This window comes from Epargyreus clarus, unplaced genomic scaffold, assembly GCF_041222505.1.
Source record: "Epargyreus clarus isolate Ecla_fem2 unplaced genomic scaffold, WU_Ecla_fem_2.2 ptg000027l, whole genome shotgun sequence".
NCBI classification, from domain to species: domain Eukaryota; kingdom Metazoa; phylum Arthropoda; class Insecta; order Lepidoptera; family Hesperiidae; genus Epargyreus; species Epargyreus clarus.
In genome coordinates, this window is record NW_027332234.1 from 9,887,844 (window position 1) to 9,901,699 (window position 13,856).

The 13,856-nt window shown below is 35.9% G+C and overlaps 1 protein-coding gene across 1 annotated transcript in view; it reads right to left on the reverse strand.

Moving 5' to 3' along the window:
- Positions 1–738: 738 nt before the first annotated feature.
- Positions 739–13,856, reverse strand: part of RunxA (RUNX family transcription factor Runt related A) — a 41,483-nt gene continuing 28,365 nt past the window's right edge. Inside the window, exons 3-5 of the mRNA XM_073088771.1 lie at positions 5,380–5,481; positions 3,414–3,599; positions 739–2,009 (exon numbers count right to left, since the gene is read on the reverse strand). Coding sequence (XP_072944872.1) covers positions 1,387–2,009; positions 3,414–3,599; positions 5,380–5,481 — 911 coding nt within the window. The 3' untranslated portion in view covers positions 739–1,386. The remainder of the gene's footprint in view (positions 2,010–3,413; positions 3,600–5,379; positions 5,482–13,856) is intronic.

Genomic DNA, 13,856 nt, shown 5'->3' on the forward strand with positions numbered 1-13,856 from the left:
TTAATAAAAATAACTCAAGTTCATATTTTCGTATTTACTCAAATTACTTGTTTTAAGGGCGTTTACATAGGTATATTCACTGTAAACTATCAACCAATTTCAGAAAAGGAAACCTTTTCTGAAATCACAACAATCATGTTTCATAATAAAAAAAAAACATTAGCAAAAGTTTTCACTGTATTATAATTTAAGATAATTTTAAATTAAATTATTTGGTGGTTAACTCGAATGAAGAAATTTGTATATAAATTAAATATATAATGGATAAAATATGATTGATAAACCTGTTAACAGTATCATTACGTAATCTTCGCAATTTTATATTTTACTTTTTTTCACAAAATAAACACATAGAAATTATCACGTAAGTATTGAACATTAATAGGAACAGACATGAGACATAAGCAGAAGAACCAATAAAATAGATAAGAATATAAATAAAATACAAAGGCCCGAAGTAAAACCGAAGTAATTTTCTATAGAGTCCTTAGGTATCTATAAATATCTACAACTGGACAGAGTTGACATATTCAACAGATAATCTTACTCTACATCTGTATACACCTACTCAACTTCATAATTGCACAACTATTGCACTTTACAAGATGCATTTACAACAACTTATTCACATTTATTTACAGTTTCCTTAACCGAGATAATTTATTTTCGGGGAAATGAAAACTTCGGGTTTTGAAAATATATTAATACACTTTTTCATAGCTGGGAAAGGTTTCTGGGAAAGGTAAAAACAAGGATTTTTTTTTTAATGAAACTTCAGATACATAGCTACCAAGTGCCATTGTCAATTTTGCGGTTGTGAGGTGGTAGAAAAAGTACAATTCGACGGGTTTTCTTCTTCGCGGTTATTACTTTGTGCTTCCTATTCCTTGACAAATCTTCAAACTACAAAACAGTAGTAAGTGAACTGCCAGTCGAAGGTAACATTAGTGAATCTGAAGGATTCTGAGAATTTATCAACATACATGGTGCTAGTCGTAATCGCTTGTTGTATTAATAGGTAAACAAAATGAAACATTAATTTTAATTAAACAACGAGTACATTTCTTAAGTTTAAAATCAATTTCGTATAATAACAGGACGGGAGCGAATTTTATGAATTTCTCATTTAGTGTTTTTTTTTATTACGATACACATAAATCTACCCTATATTTTATACATATAATTACAATATCTATTTCGTTGCGCTAGATCTAATCTCTGCGTTTATTTCTTCGAAAAACATAACTTATATTTCTTGTCGTGATTCGCTACAAATATGAAAAGAAACTTTTATTTTCACATTAGACTAGTACTGAGGTATCGTCACAATTTAAGTTACTAGGCTAAGTTGACAGTCTTCATTATACTACACATAGGAGCGTCGCTTTAATAAGGACGCCACACCGTGTTACTATCAGGCTGCGGGTTACCTCGCTGTCCGAGGCTGTTTACCCTCCCATCTTCCCCTCTTGCCGCAGCCGCCGCACACGAGTTTCCACTGCCTAATAATAAATCCCCCTGCCCGTGGTTCCCGTGTTGTCGGTGATTGTTCGTCGTCGATGAAATCTGATCCATCATCGTTTGTAACTCGTTGTGGTGGTTTTGTGTCGAGTGTATCGAGTTTGAATGCAGCGGGTGAAAGTTATGAGTTTGGTTCGCGGCCGTGTACAACTGACTGTACAGCAAACTCGCGGGCAGCACAGGGTAGAGCGAGTTGTTGCAGTTACTGCTACCGTACGATGTGTTTTGGGAGCCCATCAGCGACGGAAAGTTTGAGCTGTTCGAATGATTGTGTCCGACGTTTGTCGTCGAGTTCGACGTTAGCAAGTCGTCCTGCACGGGGGATTCCGGTTGCGAGCTGTTGTCGCTCAAAGACCGGGGCCCCGTCGACAGGCTGTAGTCGGCGTTGTTATTGTACCGAGGCAGGAGCGTCCCGTGGTGGGAGGGCGATGACCCCACCAGCCCGGACAGCTGCTGATCCAGGTCGACGCCAGTCGTATCCGGAAGAACTGCAACAAGAGCAACAAATGTTTCTAATTCCTCGGCTTGATATATCTGTTTGACGTGTAGTTTTAATATGGCGCTATATTTTTCGTGTCGTGTTCGGGCACGCATCGGCAATAAATTCATCGGCTGGATCGGACTGAGCCGCTGTAAATTATAATGAGAGTCGGTTTAATGTCCGCGGCGGCGGCGGGCGGCGGGCGCGGGAGCCGTCCGCAACGCTGCCGTATGATTTTAAGGAGGATGTCAGTCGTAAACCACGTTGGTACGTCTCATTTCGCTCTGGACATATGAGTTATTGTCTTTACTCCCGAGTAACCATAATACCCAGATTAGGTAGTGGTAATGATAAAATATTTCTTAAGTCGCTGTCTTCAAAAGTGCATACCTACTTTGAATTGAATTTTGATTGTAAATTAAAGTAACGTACATATAGGTTATCGTAAAATTAAAAAATATTACAGATTTGTAAATCAAGCGAATATAAATTGAGTGATATATCATTAATAGGCTGTAAACAGAAACAGAAAATGACAGCCACAAATAAATTGCTATGCAAATAGAAGACATTGTTTTAGAACTTAATTTGTTACTTTTATATTAAAACAAAATAGCACGAAACAGTTAATATTGCAATGTAGATTACATTCCACTGATCTTATTCTACGTAGCTAAATTCCTACATATACAAAACAATCCAGTAATTGCTATCGAAGAATGATTAAGCTATCATCGACGAGTTTGTCGGAATACGTGACGTGAAATAGCGTAGGAATGATGTGAACTTGCTTGGTTTTGTTCGCCTTTCTGGGTATAGGTACTTAGTCAGCAATTTAATTATTATGTTTGAAGTTCGCCACGTGTCTTCCCTCTAAGTGACTGAGTAAGGATAATGAAGTGTGAATTGATACACTTCACTGAATTTACGCACTAAATAATGACGCATATACATTCCGCGCCAAACTGCTAGTACGCTCTGAGGTTGTTGCGCACAACTACAAGCATATATGCCGTAGTAACGTAAGAGCATACTAATGCAGCTATGCCCCTGTAGGCGAGAGTGGGCAACGGACGGATGCCGGGTGGGGTCCAGCTGTCTTCGTCCCGGCGGCATTAGTCACTATCCACCTCATAGTTAGTGTATAATGCCGCCCATGGACATCTGTAGTCAACCTCAAATAACATAAGATTCCTGAAGCCAGCCATATAAGCCACACATGCATCGCTATCCCTGGGGACAAAGTTAAAACGCCTCGGAAAAGTATGTCCCGTCCTAATCACACCCCTCAAACCAAAATACAGCAGCAGTTCTCAAGTAGAAATAGGCTGCCGCCGGAGTGGACCCACAAAGGAATTTGTCACGATTAAATTGACCTCATATTACTTTCGAACACAGAAGATTGTAATACCTGTGTTGTTCCCACCGAAGTCCTGCGTAGCGGTCTGGTCGGGTACGGTGCCGGTGAAGCCGAGGGCGGGCGGGTTGAACTGTGACGCGGCGGGCGCGGCGCATGAAGGCAGGTACGCGGGGTAGGCGCCCGCGCCACCGTAACCCCAGTGTGAGTTGCTCGAGCTTAGCCCGAATTGACTCATATCTGTAAAAAAGTTTAGTGTTAAATGCACCCTTAATTATGTCATAGATACAAAGAGTATGTCTGTTTTTATTAGGACTGTAGCTGAATTCTACCGGTACAATATATATAGCTATATTGGTTTGTCAGAAGAGTTTCTATTTCTAATAATATGCTACATTTATTTGTTCACATAACATATTATATTATCTAAAACAATTCCACCTAAAAACTAAACACCACTAAACATCTAAAACAATCAATTATACATTCATTTGCGAATCTTTATTTACAATATCTTTTGCCTATATTTTTGGTTATATAGACGGGAAACATAAACAATTTTGCTTCTATAGGCTGTAAAGATGAGAATTAATAATGCAATTTATATTATTTCTGCTCTATATTTGTGAATATACGTACTGGTATAATCGGCGTAACAGTATGTGTTATATATCTCAATACAAACTTGTTAAGTACAAGTTTCTATTAAGATACATAAAACTCGCAACAAAATTCCGCCAACAATACCAGAGACCGAGCCCAACGCATCTATACAAACAATGTACAGGCAAACTGAAAGCAGCGTATAGGAAACAGTGAAATAGAATCGAAAACAATACGAGCGCAATCTCCACTTATAAAGATATCGGAGGACAAAACGCACAGCGCACGCCACCCGCACGCTGCGTCCACTTTATTTTTTCCGGAGTATTACGGCCTTTTATTTTTCGGTATCACAGTCCCGTTTTTGGCCGGCGATCGGCGAACTCGGTTTTTATACGATACGCGCCCGCCGCGCCGATTTGCGAATGTTTTTTACCCGTTTTGAGCCGCACGAGTTGTTTTGGCACAGTCCTGGATTTTAGCGGGCCCGATGCACGCTTGTTCGATTGGGTTCGCAGTCAGCTTTCATCGGATTTTTTTTCGGCCGACTGATTGAATCCGCGCTTTAGTGAACGTAGTTTAGCGTATTGCCGCACGGTTTGGTGACTCATTCACTTTTGAGCCGCCGCAACCGTTATAAGGTTTGTGCGCCCTGGATTCCGATTTAGATTTCTGAGTGATACGGTTATGAGTTAACTGGACGATTTGAGCGCTTTTCGTAAATGTCTGGATTTCGATTAGTTATCGAAATAACTTGAAACTCGATGAGATGTGGTAAACTACTCGTATTAAAGTGTAACTTGACTGTTAACTTGTTTTAAGTTTCATTTTGAATGTTTCGAACAATTGAAACAATGGTATCAAACTATTTATTTAACATATCCTGCGATAGCTACTGCAGTATTATTTAAGGGGTTTGTTTTTCAAGGTGGATTTAATATTTTCCTTCTTTTTTAGTTAAACTTGATTACAGACACTTATACACAGCAAGATTTTTTTATACAGTTACTACTATTGCTTTACTACTTTTCTACACTAATATTATAAAGAGGAAAACTTTGTTTGTTTGGTTGTAATGAATAGGCTCAAAAACTACCGGACCAATTTTAAAAATTCTTTCACCATTCGAAAGCTACATTATCCACGAGTAACATAGGCTATATTTTATATGAAATATATTTGATACAGATTTTGAGACGGTACAAAGTTTGCCGATAAAAAGAAAAAAATCAACTTACAAGTTTGATACTGTCATTTAAAGCTATCAATATATAAAAAAAAAACATCTACTTATTCCTTACCTACTTCAATTACATCGAAACAAATAAATTTACTTAATTCGTTACTATTAAATTTACATTTAAAATATTCTTACAACTGTGCTATTTTTACTGCATAATTATATGAATCAACTTACTCTGACAGGTAGTGATGGGCGGCATCCGGAAGCCGCCGAGGGGGTCCGGCGGGAACGGGAAGGGGCGCTGCCCGAACGCGAAGTGGAACTGCTGCTGCTGCCCTAGGAGCGACAACACTACATCAGTACGATACTAGCTGCTCTCGACAACAAGCATATCTTGTAGCACAGTACAATATAACTAACAATATTAGAAAACAATAAAATATATTATATAATTCAGGTTAAATAATTTATTTTATCTAAAGTATATTTTTAACTTGAAGTAGCAAACTGCCACCCATGGACATCTGTAACCAACTTCATATAGAACAGAGATTTTTTTGAACCAGGTCACAGATGCATTGTCAATCCTGAGGTTGATGAGGAAGATGGTTGCCACATATGTATGTCAGTCGGTATCCACACATTTCCACTGAAATGCAGAAACTGTTTTAAATTGGGTGTGGCGGTGGCACCGCTCCGTTCAGACAATACCCATTCTATCAAAATTCAAATTTAAGTTACTTATTTATTTATCGAAAGCATGTGCATTGTGAAGCGCTAGTCAGAAATAAAGTATCTGAAAGACGAAATAATACAGTTTTATAAATACATCTCAGAGTTTTACAGTGTATAAGTAAAGGATGTTTGAGATTATTCTTAAAATTTTGGTTCTTAATCAATAATAGTTATTCAACAAGTAATTAATTTAAAAAATCAAAAACCCGACTGCACCAAAAAGGCTGAAGTAAAATTTCCAAAAGCAGTTAAATAGGCATTTCATTATTTTTATCCAGAAAGCCAAATACAAAGTTTCATAGTAGGTGTCTGCTTCAAAAACAAAAGATGTTCAAACAATATTATCCTATTTTATCCTCGTAGTGTTCATTTACGCTAATAAAGAACCTATGTGTAAAATTCCAGCACGCTTAAGTTCAGCGGTTTCCCTTTGCGTTGATCTCTGGCACAGCAACTCACTCATTTAGTCAGACAGTCATCTCGATGTGTATGTACGAGTATATATGTACTAGCTGACCCGGCAAACGTTGTGTTGCCATATAAATAAAAAAATGTTAAGGATGAACAACCCTTATCACTTAGGTGTAAAAAAAATAGATAGTGGCCGATTCTCAGACCTACTGAATATGTATATAAAAATTGGTGAAAATCGGTGAAGCCGTTTCGGAGGAGTACGGTAACTAGCACGAGAATTTTATATATAAGATATATTATATAATGTATGTGTAATCTCCTCTTAATTTCCTTTATTTTGACACCCTACTCGATAGGTTTGGTTAACTTTTTTAAAACGTGTTACTATTTCGCGAAAAAAATCACTATTTACGGTCTATAAAATATATAACTTCAGTAAATCAAAGTTTCGGTCATTATTTTACCTCGTTAGAGGTAGCATTTCATTATTTTTATCCAACAAGCCTGATACAAAATGTCATAGAGTTTGCTTCAAAATTGACGATTGTTCAAATTAATTTTTAACCCTTATTTTACCCTCTACGGGGTTGATTTTTTGGAGGGGGATAAATAAGTGCGTTCTTGTTCCTATCCAGAAAGCCAAATACAAAATTTTATATTAGTTGCTTCAAAATTAAAGGATTTCAAAAAAACTGTTTTCCCCTATTTTACCCTCTTAAGGGTAGAATTTCCAAAAGGCCTTTCTTAGTACTTATTCAAGCTATATAGAGAACCTGTGTGCAAAATTTCAGAACTGTAAGGTCCTTGGTTTAGGCTGTACTTTGATTTCTGAAAAATGAAAAAGTCATTTAGTTAGTCAGTCAGTCAATCACCTTACTGTTTTATATATATACAAATATGTTTTTATAATCTCCGTTTAATTTCCTTTCATTTGATACCCTACTCGATAGGTTCGGTTAACTTTTTTTTTTAAATGTGTTACTATTTCGCGCCAAAAATCCGCCATTTTGTTTTTTTTTTACTAACACCTATCTAAGGACACTCGGGTCATTGAGACAAATATAATGACACTTTAACTGTTGAAATTCATTCAGCCGTTTGTTAGATCGGATCAAATAAAGAAAGACAAACATACAAGATACGCGCGAAAAACATAACCCTTCCTTGGCAGTCGGGTAACAAGTAATTAATTTAAAAATCAAAAACCCGACTGCACCGGAAAGGCTGAAGTAGAATTTCCAAAAGCAGTGAAATAGGCATTTCATTATTTTTATCCAGAAAGCCAAATATAAAGTTTCATAGTAGGTGTCTGCTTCAAAAACAAAACATGTTCAAACAATATTATCCTATTTTATCCTCGTAGTGTTCATTTACGCTATATAAAGAACCTATGTGTAAAATTCCAGCACGCTTAAGTTCAGCGGTTTCCCTTTGCGTTGATCTCTGGCACAGCAACTCACTCATTTAGTCAGACAGTCATCTCGATGTGTATATACGAGTATATATGTACTAGCTGACCCGGCAAACGTTGTGTTGCCATATAAACAAAAAAAAAGTGAAGGATGAAAAACCCTTATCACTTAGGTGTAAAAAAAATAGATAGTGGCCGATTCTCAGACCTACTGAATATGTATATAAAATTGGGTGAAAATCGGTGAAGCCGTTTCGGAGGAGTACGGTAACTAACACGAGAATTTTATATATAAGATATATTATATAATGTATGTGTAATCTCCTCTTAATTTCCTTTATTTTGACACCCTACTCGATAGATTAACTTTTTTTAAAACGTGTTACTATTTCGCGAAAAAATTCACCATTTACGGTCTATAAAATATATAACTTCAGTAAATCAAAGTTTCGGTCATTATTTCACCTCGTTAGAGGTAGCATTTCATTATTTTTATCCAACAAGCCTGATACAAAATGTCATAGTGTTTGCTTCAAAATTGACGATTGTTCAAATGAACTTTTAACCCTTATTTTACCCTCTACGGGGTTGATTTTTCGGAGGGGGATAAATAAGAGCGTCCTTGTTCCTATCCAGAAAGCCAAATACAAAATTTTATAGTAGTTGCTTCAAAATTAAAGGATTTCAAAAAAACTGTTTTCCCCTATTTTACCCTCTTAAGGGTAGAATTTCCAAAAGGCCTTTCTTAGTACTTATTCAAGCTATATAGCGAACCTGTGTGCAAAATTTCAGAACTATAAGGTCCTTGGTCTAGGCTGTACGTTGATTTCTAAAAAATGAAAAAGTCATTTAGTTAGTCTGTCAGTCAGTCACCTTACTGTTTTATATATATACAAATATGTTTTTATAATCTCCGTTTAATTTCCTTCCATTTGATACCCTACTCGATAGGTTCGGTTAACTTTTTTTTTTAAATGTGTTACTATTTCGCGCCAAAAATCCGCCATTTTGTTTTTTTTTTACTAACACCTATCTAAGGACACTCGGGTCATTGAGACAAATATAATGACACTTTAACTGTTGAAATTCATTCAGCCGTTTGTTAGATCGGATCAAATAAAGAAAGACAAACATACAAGATACGCGCGAAAAACATAACCCTTCCTTGGCAGTCGGGTAAAAAGGATCTAGATATGTTTTTTTTACAACGCGCTAAGAGGATTCCGGTTACGTTCATTTGGAGATCCCGGAGTATACACAACGCTGAAGACGGCCACGGGGGGTTTCGGCGCGGTAAGAATCCCACATAACCCTGTGTCGCACGGTACCGGGTACCTTTAGAAGGATTCGCCCTCTTTAACAAAAAAAGGTATGCTTTGTACGGCCATTATTTGTATTAAAATCTAAAGCTAAATTATCTTTGATATAGACGATAACTTCAAACAACAATTCGATTTAAAACGCGTTTTAAAGTAAGCGCGTGTCTTCTTCCCCGTCTACGGAGCTTAATCAATAAATGCACAAAGAGTAACATGAAGAATTCTTAGACCGGCTGCATGCTCAAAGCTTTGAAGAATTCCTTTATCGCTACCCATTTGCATTCGCCGTCTTGATCGTATACACTATAAAAATTTGCGAAGTTATGTGAAAAGGATTTATGCTATTCACGACCAATTTTATATTGAAATCTACAGATAGCTTGTATTCGATACAGTAGATAATGCAAAAGATTACAAAGTATCCTGCTTAAAAAATAATAGACAAAATAAATCTAGTAATAACGAATATATATAACTATAAATAATACCTGCTTGAATTTTTTACTATTAGAAAAAGAATGTTTGTTTGAAACTTTAATAATTGTTTTTAATTATTAATTATTGCACTTGCATTTTTTATGAGTAATCAAGAAACATTATATCTACTGGGAAAAACTTTAAAAATTATTTTATCACGAAAAATGTAGGTTTTTGAATGTTTCGTCACTTCAATTCATGCTAACAATTTCATGCTAATAGAAATTATGTTACCAAAACTATTTATTTTCTACTATTGGAATCGCTACTAAAAATCTTACTTTCTAGTCGTTTGTTGTTTGACAACGATCAGTAATTCTTGGATATGAAGGAAGTAAATCTGGGGTAAGTGTGTCAAAGCATGCGTCCTACCCCTCTCTTGTTCGAAAACCCTCGATAATTCATTGACACTTGGCGACACCCTCCTGCCAGTGTATTAGATTCAACGTGTATAATATTAAGTAACATCAAACAATGTCTCAAAGCTATTAGACCTTTGCCTTGTGAGATTAAGATAGAATCCACAATTTTTATGTTTACATATGTAAGGGTATATTTTCATTACAATACTGTTTTAATTATTTTATGTTAATAAGAGTCTATTTAATTGCCGGTGAGAAGCAATCTAGCGAAAAATTATAGAAAGAAAGATATTATATTGTTTAGAGAATAAGGTGTCATAGAAGGGACTGTGAGAGAAAATAAAGAATGGAGCTGTTATTGGATCTTGTGTTATATAAAATATTCTTTCAAGAATAATAAGCGTACATATAATTTGGTTCAAGTGGTGAGGATTTTGTTGTGATTTCAAAGTTTTGGAAGGAAATTAGTATCTCAGGTTAAGTTGTGCACAAAAATTCTACCAAAGGTTATCGGACGTTATTGTTGGTTCTCACCGTTATTCTTTTTGGGACGCCTTTGTTTATCCCGTCAAATCCCTTACCCTTCCATTATCTACAATACAGGCAATATGCTTAAAAAGATATGTTAAGCAAACAAAAAAATCTCGTCTGGTAGACTTAATATTCGTGGAGAATAATTATAGACAGATATCATTATTACAAGGTGGCCGTCGGCATTACTTTTGTCAAAGAAATATAGCAATAAATATTTTATAGAGATTAGAACATTTCTAAAGTCGTAACAAAAAGAGCTGAAATATCTGAATATACCTGACAGTACCTTTCAAACAAAGGTACTGAAAACTGACGGTACTGTAGCTGAACGTACAACGCACTGAAACACTGCAAACCACTTCGAAATTTGCTTCCTGCTCTTGATTCGGTACTTCCGAATTGCGTTACAATTCAATCGACAGCCCTAATCATCGTACAGGCATCCACGTGCCTTTACCGCGCCAGAGTCATGATTATAATTCCGTCGTATTACAATTAATATTTAACTATGTGTTACGTTGAAGTTTAGATGCTATTCCGTCGTGGTACGTTGAAGTTTACATGCTATGAGATAAGAGGTATTGAGCTAATAATGGTACAGGAATCTACGTGCCTTTACCGCGTCAGAGTCATGATTATAATTCCGTCGTATTATAATTAATATTTAATTGTGTTACGTTGAAGTTTAGATGCTATTCCGTCGTGGTACGTTGAAGTTTACATGCTATGAGATAAGAGGTATTGTGCTAATAATGGTACAGGAATCTAATGTCTCTACCGCGCCAGAGACATGGTTATAATCCCGTCATATTACAATTAATATTTAACTGGGTGTTACGTTGGAGTTTAGATGCTATTCCGTCGTGTTACGTAGAATTTTAGATGCTTTAAGATAAAATAAATCGTTCTATCATAGTAAGGGCATTTAAATAAAAATCTACAAAGTTTAAGTTTAGATGATATTCTGTCGTGTTACGTTGAAGTTTATATGCTATGAGATAAGAGGTATTGTGCCAATAATGATACAGGGATCTACGTGCCTTTACCGCCCTGGAGTCTTAATTATAATTCCGTCGTGTTACAATTAAAACTTGTGTTACATTGAAGTTTAGGAGGAATACTACTTGTTAGTTTAGGTTAGCAATTGACTTAACACAAGCATTTTGCACGCGGCTTTACTGCGCTATGCCATGATTATTATACAGACTTGTTACAATTAAAAACCGTATTAAAGTGAAGTTTAGATGCTATACGATGTGAGGATTGTATCAATCATGGTACAGGCATCCACGTGCCTTTACCACGCTAGAGTCATGATTATATATTCCGTCGTGTTACAATTAATAAACGTGTTACGTGAAAGTTTAGACATAAGAGGATTAAGATGGACTCATATGTGAGTGAACCGCCAATTACATTCTTAGTTAGTTAGTTTCTTAGTTTATTTAGTAACTAGAAACAAATATTGGCACTACCCCCGCGGTTAAACCTAGCTTTACAACAATTTTTTATGACCATTAATGACCAATTTTAATATGCGAATAGTACATAAAGCCCCCTGAAATCAATTCAATTTAATCAAGTACAGGTCATCGTTCAATCATTCTGAAATCTCTACTAGGGAACCATTACATAGAAACAGAAGAACAAAACCATCAAAATCACTGATCAAGGTTCCAGAGCTTGTATCAGCCCGCAGGTGTCGCGTTCCGATAGCGCAAATTATTCATGCGACAAGTTCATTCTGCCTACACCGCGGCAATCTTTGTGATTCGATATGTATCGTGTGCCTATAGAGTTGTTAAAGTGTCTATACTGCGCTACGTTACTACGAGTGTAGTATATGCGTAGTATAGGTAGTGTAGTGTGTCATTTCGGTGTATTCTTGCATACTTGAATCGAAAAGATCTATATGGAATCCTACACGAAATCTTTCGAGTTTAAATCGTTGTGACTTGTACCCCTAAAAAATAAGAAATTCTGAGATACAAGTGACAGTTACTGATTAAGGAATTATCGTATAGAAATAGTCGGTTTAATAAGATCATCGAAACATGTGTTGGGGGTGTCAAAGGTGTAGATACATACTATTCCGCAATTGTAAGATAGAATCCAACCAAAGGGCCCTCTGAATCGGACCCAGACTTCAGTTTGTCTCTACCACAATTATGATTAATGAAATCTGAAATCGTCCATCAATCCGTCCATAAATTCATTATTTATTACAAATACTTTTTAATATATGAGTGGTGACTAGATATGATCTGTTTTTAAAACCCCCTTTAACGTAAAAGTTCAAGGCGTTTTATACCTAACTTAAAAATTACAATGCTATTGACTGACAATCATCCTCTTGTTCTGTCATCCCTCCTTTTGAACATGTCCGAAACGTGTTACAAACCAATCGACATCACTAATCAAAGTCCCCGGGCACGCACCGTCCCGCAGGTGTCACGTGTTCCAGTCACACAAATTATTCATGCGACAATCTCATTTTACGTATATCGGAGCGATCTTTGTCAGATGCTGTATCATTTAATTCCTTCGTTAAAGTGAAATAAATATCTAAATTACTAAAACATAACGTGACTAAAATAAGTCATACACAAGATTACAATCTACGCGACAAGTTCATTTTGATTATATCAAAGCAAGCTTTGGCACATTGTACTTTTGTGTTATTGCCAAAATTCTTCTTTGTGTTCTTTTCTTTTATATCATTACATTTTAATATCGCTTTTTAAGAGCAAGATCGTCTTTATATAAGTGGTATAGGCAGTGTTTATTTCTCTGTATGTATTGTTAACCGAAATGTACAATCGACTAAGGACATAACAGTAAAAAGATGGTATGATGATAAGTTTAAAAATACAGTGATAATTTAATATTTGGAAAAAATATATAGCGCTGCAAAGGTTTAAGAAATGTAAATGTATTAAATCAATCAGGATCGCACGAATTATTCACGCGACAACGCGCTGTCTATGCCGCGACATAATTCAATCTGTCGCGCAAACGGTCCCCGCACCGTGAAGTGCCAAGTGGAACAATCTTTCATTGGTAATATTAAAGTCTTGTGTCTATTATCCAGTAGATTATTTTTTTCTTATTTTAATAAATATCGTTTTTGAAGCATAAGGCCGCTTTTGTACTTAGATGGGATTGTGTTTATGTCTCTATACGTTTATTTAATCTTTGGTTGGCACTAAAGTAATAAATGAAAATAACCTTTGCATGAAATAATAAAGCAGTAAAGATTATATTAAAATGTTCCAACAAAACAATTATCGCTATAACGGTTTAAGAAATGTAAATCTATTAAATCAATCAGGATCGCACAAATTATTCACACGACAACGCGCTGTCTATGCCGCGACATAGTTCAATCTGTCGCGCAAACGGTCCCCGCACCGTGAAGTGCGAAGTGGAACAATCATTCATTGGTAATATTAGATTTTT